Below are 11,448 nucleotides of genomic sequence, written 5' to 3' on the forward strand. Positions count from 1 at the left end.
CACTTAAAAAAACTGAATAAGGATGATATATATAGAGAGAGAAATTGAAGTTTATTTTTATTAAATTTGTTCACTTGCTTCAATGTCGCCTCAACATGCTACAAGAGGGCTGAATTGAAATATCCCAGAGAAAATACCCCAAACTTCAGTTTTCTAAGAACCATAAAATCACATGAAGAACTAACCGAATATCCAAACCCACTAAAACAGGAGGCACCAGATAAATAAAAAAAGAAGTTTCAACAGACGCACCATATTTACAATTCCCATTAAATTACACATAAATAAATATATACATACATGAACACTGATTCCCTTATATAACCGTGAATCGTGTTGAAATTCAAAAGTTCAAGTTGGTCGCTTGAAGAGGGTGAGTCTACTGATGACATGGAGCTATGGAGAATTTCTTTTTTCAAGTTTATTATTCACAATACTGATAAGAATTCATCCTCTTTTGCTTTTTTTTGTTGTCACACGGCTACAATCGTAGAATTAGGGTCTCTGTGTTTTCAGTCCGTTCGTTGTAGCTCATAAAAATAAGGGGAGTAGGCCTACATAAAAAAAGGTCTTCCGGATGCTGCAGGACACCTCGTCTCCCACCGGCTAGAAGTTCCTCTGTTGCGTGGCTTATTTTTCTCTCTCTTTTGAACAGGCCTGTTTCCTATTGGTGGATGCTCGGAAGAAAACTCTTGCTTCCCATCCTCATGAATCCAAAGTAGAAGTGGTGGAGTATAAACAAACGTAAATCGGTGCGAGACCCGGAAATGGCACGTTCAACTCGATCAATAATATGTTTGATGTATTTATAATATTTATATTGGGTGGGGAGGGGGGGGGGCTGGGGCGGTGGGTGGAGGGTGACTGGGCGACTTGGCAGGTGGGAATCACTTTCTGTGCTTCTCGTCTTTGTCTCCGCCTTTCGACCCGCTGTCTGAGTGACTGTTTGGGTTGTTGTTGAGGTACATTTTGTCCATGGCCTTTACGGCCTCGGTTAGGTAGTTCTGGAGGGCGGTGAGGGCCGCGCACATGGCGGGGGTCCCGAATCCATGAGAAATTAGACTGAAATGGGTCAAGCAGCTCTGAATCCCGGGTTCAAGAATAGGCTGTGGTCGAGAATTCCCCAACGGCGAGCGGTCCTGGGAAAGCAGGTCTGTGAATTCTTTGCAAATTTGCCTAAAGGAGGGTGAAGAAAACGTCGTGTTAATTACCAGTCAGAGAGCTCAAAAAGTCCAGCTCATTATCGAGAGCTTTGATCGACCAAAAAAAACATTGACACCGATGGTGATGAAATCCGCTGTCATAATAATTGACAGCTGTTTAATTATCCGGGTCCATCATCAATAGTGCAGGACGGCCTGAGAGCATGTGTATCCTGTTTGTATCATGTTTATTTTCGTTTAATGACAGGCTAAACTAAACTACGTTTCTATTTGATCTCATAGGAATTTGAATGAAAAGTGTTTGCGTGAGCAAAGGCTGCAAATGTGTAGGCCTAATGCTATTTTATAGTTTGGCTTTATTATCAATACAACAGCCCATTATAGTGCGATAATATGGTTGTAGCTCGGTTGGGCCTACTTGTGGCTGTGTCGATTAAGTCGATTCATATAGGCCTATGTGAATATAATAATTAAAGGGATATGAATGGAAGATACTTAGGCTCATAAAAGTCAGTATGGGGATTTCAAATACCGGTTGGCTCGTGAAACAAATGTGTGTTCACTGAGTTAATTATGACTAAATAGGTATGGATGCTACAGGAATTTGTCAGTGAATGCCCGCTGTTCAGAACAATATCATCGTCAAACATCTGAAAGTTGAAAGTTGTAATAGTCGTATCTGTTTGAAAGCTATTCAGACCAGTGTGGAATGTGCTGGTTTTGTTAAACTGCATCATACAATGTATTTACAATAATTCAGGCAGTTATTATTAGTATAAAATGAAATTGCATGTGTGTGTGTGTGTGTGTGTGTGTGTGTGTGTGTGTGTGTGTGTGTGTGTGTGTGTGTGTGTGTGTGTGTGTGTGTGTTCGTGCATGCATGTGTGCGTGTGTGTGTGTGTGTGTGTGTGTGTGTGTGTGTGTGTGTGTGTGTGTGTGTGTGTGTGTGTGTGCGTGTGTTTGTGAGTGCGCGTGAGTACGCGTGTGTGCGCGTGTTTAATATGCGTTTTGAATTTGATCTAATGAAATAGTGATAATATGAGTGTAATAAAATGTGATAATAGCACTTACTTCGTCGCCAATAGCATATTTTTTCTTTGGACTTGTTCGTTTGGGTCGGAATGCTGACGGTTTACATATTCAGCTACTGCCTTGGCTGGAAACTCTGTCTCGCATACATAACCAAAATCCCTGGCAAGATGTACGGCTTCGCCTGAGAAAGGAAACATCGCAATAAGTACGTCTGTGTGTCATAGGCCCCGCAATGGCCCCGCACAGCAATTAACACTGCCCCGATGACCAACTGACCAATCGAATAGAAAAGCACGGGTCCAGAGCAGACCTTCAAACCATGACCTATTGTGTCAGACTGATGAAGTCCAAACCACCGTTAGACCTCTCCAACAATAAGCACTGGTATAAAAGAGATCTGCAAGTTGTCAATATGCCGAAGCTCACAGTATAGCCCATGCGTTATATCGTTAGTTGTGTAACACATGGAAGTAAAAAACAATAGCAGTGAATGAAATGCACACTCAGATGGAACGTCAACTTTAACCCCATGTCATTGATTACCAATGACTCGTTGCTTACATTATTGTGTAAATGATAATGCATGCTCGTTGAATCCATTTCCAAAAGTAGGCTATCGTTTTCCCATTAGGCCTACATGCCTCAGCAATGAGCAGACTCCAATCCATCGGAGTCCAAGACTAGGGGTCACTCTCTCTTTCTCCAAGTCTTTGCCTTTAATTTCCTGAAACAGTTGGGTTTTTTTCTTTTTTTACTGCCGGGTTTCCTGCCCATAAGCCTGTACCCGGAAGGACGCATGCGCCAATTAGTCTTAGAGCTGAGGGCCAGTAAACTCGTTCCATAAAATGAAGTGGATCATAAACAATAAAGGCCCTTCAGGAATAAAGATATCCGTTTGTCTTCGTACACTAGCCCATTCACATTGGCCCAAAAGCATCCCTATACATTTCCACCACAACAACAACAAATATCACATAACACACAGCAGCACATTTAAACGAACCACAATGAGCGGTGTTCTTCTGCAATAATTATTAACAGGGACCAATGAACCAGCGCAGCCGTTCACCTTTAAAACCCACCACACACCAAATACCACTGCACTGAATAATATGCTTCAACTCTGCAAGCAAAATGGATTTATCCAGTGGTGGAAAATACATTTTAACACATTTTGACATAATTGAGTAATTTTTTCTTTAGTGTGCCCATATTATAAAGGCCGGGCTTCTCAATAGGTCAGCGTCACACATTAACATGCAACATAAAATATGCACCGAAATCCACACCAATCTGTCATCCGTCCCAGGCCTCACCGCTATGAATTTTGTAATAAATATTACCGTTTTAAGCCATCTGCGATGGATAAATAAACGAATTGTTCACACATTGCTGATAAGTAAGCCATACCCAACCATTAACTTCATTTCAAATTTGACCAAAACAAAACTAGGCCTATACACTGAACAAGCGATGGACCCATGGTGTAAAGGCTTTACAATTATCAGCCGGCCTGTAGCATTCTCTCTCTCCAAACACACACATATCCTTCATGCATTATTACTTGCGAGGCAAAGTCAGTCCAAATTACACGGATGAGTGCATATGCTGATTTCGAGCGCTCTGTGCACTGAGAAACCCCTTGTTCACAGGCACCTGCTATCGCGGAACCGACAAAACGAAGAGATTCACAATGCAAACAAGAACTTACCTTCAACTAGTGACGTCAGCAGGGTAACGTTCGCCGCCTTGCGTCTGCCAGCAGGGAGATTTAAGCCAATTTTATCCAATTTCTCCCTTAAGGATCTGCCTCCATTCTTAGACTTTGCCCTATGATCAAAACACACAAAATAGAGATATAAGCATTGGAATAATCTTCCGGGAAGAATCATTTATAATATATAGGGAACGCAGGCCTACTTTCCCCAAGATCAAAAAGATGTGCAAATGGATGAATATTATTTAAAATAGATTATTTCAAAATCAGGCAGTCTAAAGAGTATAGGAACGCTAAAGTCGATTTGAAATGAATTAACCAACCGGCCCCGCTGACAAATAGGCCTACTAGGCCTTTATGCAATTATTTAATAAATACTTGATAGTAACAGGCCTATTTATACCGACTGCATATCTGCAGCACTAAAAAGTTCATTGGAGACCCATGTTTTCATCTGTAATACCTTCACTGGGCCTATAGAGCTGGGGTTGAAAGAGACTATGGCCTACTACATTAATTTGCGGGCTGCTACACATGAAGAGCAAGAGAGAGAGACCGAGAGGAGGGGGTGGGAGAAGAGAGCGAGAAATTCAGTGCGCCGAGGAAGTTAATATGGAATTTAACAGACCCCCCTGCTTTAAATGCAGGAGCTAGGTGTCATGGTTGGTCGATTTTAATTATTCTTGGTACAGAGAAAAAGAGAGAGTAGAGAAAATGAAGGGAGTTCAGTAGGGAGCGAGAGAGAAAGAGATGGTGTACGAGAGAAAGGGAGAGAGAGCGAGAGAGTGACAGACAGAGAAAAAGAGAGAGAGAGAACGAGAGAGAGGGGGAGAGAGAGAGACAGAGACATAGAGCGAGAGAGAGAGAGAGAGAGAGAGAGAGAGAGAGAGAGAGACACACACACACACACACACACACACAGCGAGAGAGAGAGAGAGAGGATAGGAACCAGAGACAGAGGGAGAGATAAAAAGATAGAGAAAGACAGACAGACAGGGAGATAGAGAAATAGACAGAGTTAGAGAGATGTGGGGGGGGGGGGGGGGGGGGGGTTCTAGACCGCCTCACCTTCTCAGCACCCCTCCCAGCAAAGAAGCGTTGAGGCACTCGGGTGGCGAGAGGCGTCTCTGTACTTCCGCCACAGTGACCTTGTACTTTGATGTGGAGCTGAGCAGGGAGAGGCGACCCGGAACCGAGCAGAACACCTCGTTGGGGTTCACCACGCCGCCGAAGAGACCGTCCTTATTTATCGGGATGGCAGAGACGTTGTTGTTCTTGGATAGAGAAACTGGACCTAGCAAGGAAACGGAGGGAGCGGTGGAGAGGAAGGGGAGATGAGGGAGAAGGAGAGAACGTGCTCTGTGAATGCAAAGCCTTAAATAACAGCAAAGGAAGGTTTAGGCCCAACAGGGTTCAGCGACCCCCAAGGCCTGGCTACAGTGTACACTATATAATTCATAAGCAATCACCACAATAATCCACACAATAATAGGCTATTAATTATAATAATTTAAAATATGTTGATAATCATAATAACTATAATATTAATCATAACGATCGGGAACAAATATTACAAAAATAACCACAGGCACGACTGTCCTAATAACCGCTCAGATATTCCTATCGCGAAATCTTAAACGAAAACATTGCCCTGAACCGCGCGCAGCCCTGCATGGTCCAAGGCGCGCGCGACGCTGGGATCGATTGTGCAGCCGCAACAGCGACGCTGATGTCTACATATTTAGACTTCTCCTCGGTTACCAGCGAAGCACCGTCGCACGTGTTATTTCACATCGGGGGGCTACAGTGGGCTTTACACCGTTTTGTGCGCAGTAACCAGAGACAAAGGGGACTGTGCGCCTTTGGATAGATCACTTGTGACATTAATGGCTCAGGGGAGCCTAATAGAGACAATAGGAGTCAAACGAACTCTTGAGATTACTAATATAAGAAGCCAATTATCATGTTGATCTGGAGAAGGGAAGAAAGAGCCTCTCTCAAGATCTATCTCGTGCGCATCTAATTTGACCTGACAAAAGGCACGCACATTGCGCAAGGCCTTATACGTCTGACCGTGAAAAGGGGCTACTTCGTGGTGTACTCCCATCAATCAAATTCATTCTGAAGTTCATGCCTTAAATAAAGAGAACAGGAAATACACAATAATCTATAACGGACCAATGTGCTTTGATCCCTACTTAGGGCTGGATCGCGTTGCAAATGAGATTATTATTATTATCATTATGAAATGTGTACATTTGGTCTTGGCTTCTCGCGTGCTTCTCTGTGCTACAGCACCAGTATCTTCCATTTTAGATTCCACCATGGAAGGCGAATAGCCATTGGCTTCCACCATAGATAATGTAGCCCACGCCTATATCTTTGACCATCCATGCAATAAAGCAACAAAGCCCCACCAGCTCTACTCATCTTTCGCTACTCTGAAATGCTGACAGTAAATTCCATCATCGGAAGAAAAAAAAAAAAAAAAAAGGTGGACGAGTTTGATGCACTTGGAAACCATGTAATGAAAAATAGGCTACTGCGTATTAGCCCCCGTCAGATCAGTCAGGCATTACCGCATTGCATCGAGTTCGCTCGAGCAGAATCGTGTGTGTGCGCGTGTGTGTGTGCGTGTGTGTGTGTGTGTGTGTGAGTGTGTGTGTGTGTGTGTGTGTGTGTGTGTGTGTGTGTGTGTGTGTGTGTGTGTGTGTGTGTGTGTGTGTGTGTGTGTTTGTATGTATTCGTGTGCGCGAGACTGTGCGCGCGCGCGCGCGCGTGTGTGTGTGTGTGTTTGGGTTGAATTTGGAGTGGAGTGTGCAGCTTGCGGAAACATGCTTGATATCTTAAAATAAATTGCTTACCTTTTTTAATTACTGTCTGGTCGGGAATGTGGATTCCTTGGTCCTCGACATGCTAAGACAAAAACGCAAAAATGGTCAATTTGAGGATGAAATAAAAATGAATTGTACGCTCATTTCTGAGCGAATGCACGCATGGGTACTCTGCACGAACAAGCCCGGAACCATTAGCGAACACAATTATCCAACGTCGAGGCTCTCGGCCTACGTGGTGTTTCTGTCCATAAATGTTTGCAATTAATTCGACGGCAAACTATATAATTACAAAAAAAAACTAGATTCGGCGATTCGGCGATTGTCATACAAACACAGACTTAAATAATAAAGCTGTGTCGCCCTATAATATTGACCTAATTTCGCCTTGAGATTGCCACCCTAGCTTGGAAACTACTAATCTAGATTGGAAAGTAATTGTGGCAGCTCAGCCTATTAAAGGCCTATGAACTAATTAAAAATCATTGGTGTTTTTTTCCGTCTTTTTTTTATAAAAACTCCCTAAGAATATTTCCAATTTAATCGGGGATTCTTGAGGAGATAACGCTTTATAAATGATGTCCATATAACCTATTAAAAATCACAGTCGCTCTCTGGTGTATTTTTAAATATAGTTAGTGCCTCGCATTTAACATCCTAACCAAGGATTTTTTTAGTTTATCTTTGAATAAATAAAGAAGCCCTAAAATGTAAATCTAAACACATTAAAGTATTAAAACAAAACATTTTAAATAATGTACTACTTGGTAGGCCTACTAATAACGTAAGACAACATCCAGCGTTTATCTTCAATTAGGCCTAATGATGAATTAAAAACTGCCCCAACATTTAAAGACAACTGATAGTTTTAACCATTACATATTTCGTTCAGAAAATAATATGAGAACATAAGCAGATTCATGCTCATTTTTGGCCTGCTCCAAATAAATGAATAGCAGCATAATAATAATATTACTAATAATAATCATAATAATAATAATCATAATAAAAACAACACTATGAGTATGAGTATTATGAGTTCTCATAATACATTTATAAACATAGCAAAAAATAGGACAACGCAATTAATTTTAAATGCCACTAAACGAAGAGCCATGGATTCTTACCTGGACGTCTTCTAAAGAATGAGGTATTCCATGAATAGGGATAGAATCTGACAGTCCCGAATCAAGTCCGTGGCCCGAAGGTAGGAGCACCTCCCTGCGATACTCCCGACACAGTTGGTGGGGCAAGCCGCGGTGCTGGTGGAGCAAACTGCTCTCCTGGCTCTGCCTCTGGCCCGGCCAGCCCGGGTGCTGGGGCTGCTGCTGGGCGTGCAGGGAGTTCAGAGAGTACGGGTCGTTGACGTGCGAGTACGGGTCCTGAGACTGCGGGTAGATGGGCTGGTAGGGTGGCGGGAAGTATGGAGGCTGGAAGTCGGAGTTGGGCGTGTGGGAGAGCGGCGGGGCGCTCGTGTACGGACTCTGGCCAACGCCGCCCAGCTGAGGTAGCCGAGCTGTCCCGTTGCTGGTGCCGTCGTGGCGGTCCTATTCGGGGGGAGAGATGGAGGGAGACGTGGTTAGGAAAGGCTCCTCTCTTGGAGGTTATTTTAAGATTATTTACACACCAAAATTGACTATAGAGCACAGTATAGGCCAGCTGAGGCGTTGCGAGAAAATGTTTAGCAGTCTCATATCTGGCCGGCATCCAATAGGCTATATGGCCCAAGAAGCTTCCTCGAAATGGATCGAGGAGCCATATGGACGCTCCACAACGTGAAATCATAACAATTATGTCGCAAAGCGTATAGGAGAATCTGAAAGGACGATGTCCCTCACTAAAGTGCATAGGATGTCAATATAAGACAATGGTTTAAGCTTCATATGCATTTGCAAATATCTTAAAAGTAAACAATAACAAGAAACACTACACAATTTGAAAATTCCAAGTCTGATACAATTTTAAACACAATTCGAACAAGGCCCACTGTATGTAGTCTATTTATATCATTTACGAAGGGTTATTATAGCGACCATGCTGACAGAAACGCATTCAGATCAAAGTATCGGTCCCATAGCCCTGCAACTTACCATCGCGGAAAAACTGTGCACCAACATCTGTAATGGTTTTCGTGCGATTCAAAAAAAGAAGAAATTTAGTTCAAAAAACGTTGTAAAATCAACAGGGATTTCTGAGCCAACAAAAAAATGAAACCCCTCAGAAATCGGCTTTCACACTGCAAAGATCACGGTGCCCAGCGGTCAGATACGAGCCACGGCGGGACGATAATCCATCAGAATTTGGTTAGATTCCCACTGCCCTTCATTTGAGACTAAAAATCGCAGATACGGACGGTCTGGGTGGGTTTAGGTTGAAAGTTTTCTCGGTATCCCTTTTCTCTCCCCGATCTCCCGGTTCTATCACAGTGCTGCCGTCCCTTCGCCTGAGCTCATATTTAGCACAGATCTGCTCGTTCTTCCTCTTCCTCTGGACTCCTAATAGTAGATACTCATGACTATTAATATGACACGAATGCTTAATAAGGAAAAGAATGGTCGGAAATCGAGCGTGAAGCGAGGAAAGGCAACTCAAGGCAGAGTCTGCACTAAATGACGTCCATTGAAAGAAGAAATCAGTATATCTAATCAGCGATTGGGAGAGAGAGAGAGAGAGAGAGGGAGAGAGAGAGAGGAGGGAGAGCGAGAAAGAGGGAGTGAGTAAGTGAGTGAGTGAGAGAGGGAGTGAGGAGGGGAGTCGAGAGAGGGAGACAAAAAGAGGCACATTCTCCAGCTCTGGACGAATCAGAGCGAGGGGGGGGACATTTTAAAAGGTTTGAGGGCAAGGCGAAAAGTGAAAGAAAGACAGAATGAAGGAAGGAGCAGAGAAAGAGGAAGGAGGCTGTAGATGGAAACAATGTACACCCCTCTCGATTGTGTGAAAATATCCAGCCAAACGCTATAAGCACCTAGACTGGCACCTTCTCGTTTTTACTGTACGGCTCATTCCATTCTCTGCTATCGCCTCCCTCCACGGCCCTCTCTGCACTGTATCTGTGCGAAGAATGAATCCACAATACCAGACGGCAGAGCCTGGACATGCGAACAAACTTTCTTTCCGACAAAAGCAGGAATATAAATTGAAAGCACCTTCTCGAATCTAGTGGCTTATACTTTAAAACGCTCGTAGAGACACAGTCACCCTTTATTATATTGTACGAACACACGCGTTTTGCAAGCAGCATCCACTCAAATCATCTCCTCTTAAAAGGGATTCGATCTTATTTAAAGATTGTATCTTCAAACCCATAGGACTACGCGATGGTAAATAATTATAAATATTATATTTCAAAGCGTACATAATAAAATGGAGCTTTTATTTTTCTGCTCGTGGTGTCACTGCAATGTGCAAGAATAAAAACTGTGCAAGAATAAAAACACGTTGGACTGGCTTCAGCACGCTGGACATTAGCAATATTATGACCGCATATTGTATTATAATATTATAACAGCATTATCATCGACACTTTGCCATACATGCACTCTGCTCGCACATGCAAAATACTAAAATAGACAAGACCATGAACTACGTTTTAAAGGAAAGATGTCGCGCGAATTAATTGACAGGAATAATATTTTCTGCATTATAAAACCCATGCTTAATTAAAACATTTAACTAAACTGTAGATTGTCAAAACATATTTTATTTGAATAATATATATTCAAACATATAAATACAATTTATTATTTTATTGAGAAAAATATTGATAAAAAACAAATTATGAAAACATGGTATCGTTTTGAAGATTATATTATAAGTAGCGTGGTTATTCTTAATTTGAGTTTATTCTTACAATTGCTTTCATTTTTGGTCTATTAGTCTATTATTAATTGTAGTATGGATATTATTATGATTAGACCTAATTTTGTTAAATAGTATCTGAGCAATCCTTAAATAAATGTGTCACTGTCAAAACTGAAAGATTACAAAAACACATAGGCCTAATCTTAAAAAACACCATAATCACATCTAAGTATAAAAAATATAACCATACAAACAAAACACGAGTCCCTTACCTCACATTCTTCATATTTAATGTTATCAGTTAATTTCCAGAGCATTTTCATGGATTGCTGAGGTGGATATTGAGTATAAGTATCGCCTAAGCCTTGTTCTCAGTCAGTGAATAGGGCTCCCGCTCAGAAAAAAATACAATTTTTTATTGAAGCTGTGGACTTGTCTGTCTGCGCTCTGAGGTCTCCCTCTAATGGTGGAAGTGAACGAGTCGCGCAGCGCTGTAATAACGCGGGCATAGGGCCTCATTAGCATATCAACAGCCGTCTGATTCCCCCCCATCTGCTGCTCACAACACCAATGGACAGCACACAGGTAAAAACTATAGCCTCCCGTGTAATACTTTCTACGATTTAGCAACGAGTGTAGCCTTACACGAGCACAATACATGAGTTTATATCACTATCCTTAAACAAACGACGATACAAGTTCTGGGCAATGCTTTCATAACAACGGAGTGAAGATAACCTAATGTGCAGACCTACTATTAGAGTGTTATTATAATTAAAAACATGTTTTCAGACTTTTTCCCACACAATGGATTTTTAATTGATCAAGCCAATTTTTGCAAGAATTGAACCGCGACCCAAAAGGGCCACACACGCAAACCACCTCCCGCGTCTCCTCTGAC

At 42.2% G+C, this 11,448-nt stretch overlaps 1 protein-coding gene across 2 annotated transcripts; it reads right to left on the bottom strand.

Annotated features, from left to right (window-relative positions):
- Positions 1-887: 887 nt before the first annotated feature.
- Positions 888-10,870, bottom strand: tfap2a (transcription factor AP-2 alpha; the record flags this gene model as incomplete). 2 transcript variants are annotated; one of them, XM_084475603.1, is made up of 7 exons in its annotated part: positions 888-1,176; positions 2,235-2,376; positions 3,907-4,025; positions 4,981-5,206; positions 6,777-6,828; positions 7,874-8,293; positions 10,820-10,870. In XM_084475603.1, the coding sequence occupies 7 exons, from the start codon at positions 10,868-10,870 to the stop codon at positions 888-890; spliced, it is 1,299 nt and encodes a 432-aa protein (XP_084331729.1). The 2 variants fall into 2 exon arrangements, with proteins under 2 accessions (XP_084331729.1, XP_084331730.1); XM_084475604.1 differs by lacking the exon at positions 10,820-10,870 and adding an exon at positions 8,837-8,863.
- Between the last annotated feature and the right edge of the window lie 578 nt (positions 10,871-11,448).

The sequence above is a fragment of the Micromesistius poutassou genome (genome assembly GCF_964030765.1).
Source record: "Micromesistius poutassou genome assembly, chromosome: 11".
In the NCBI taxonomy this organism is placed as follows: domain Eukaryota; kingdom Metazoa; phylum Chordata; class Actinopteri; order Gadiformes; family Gadidae; genus Micromesistius; species Micromesistius poutassou.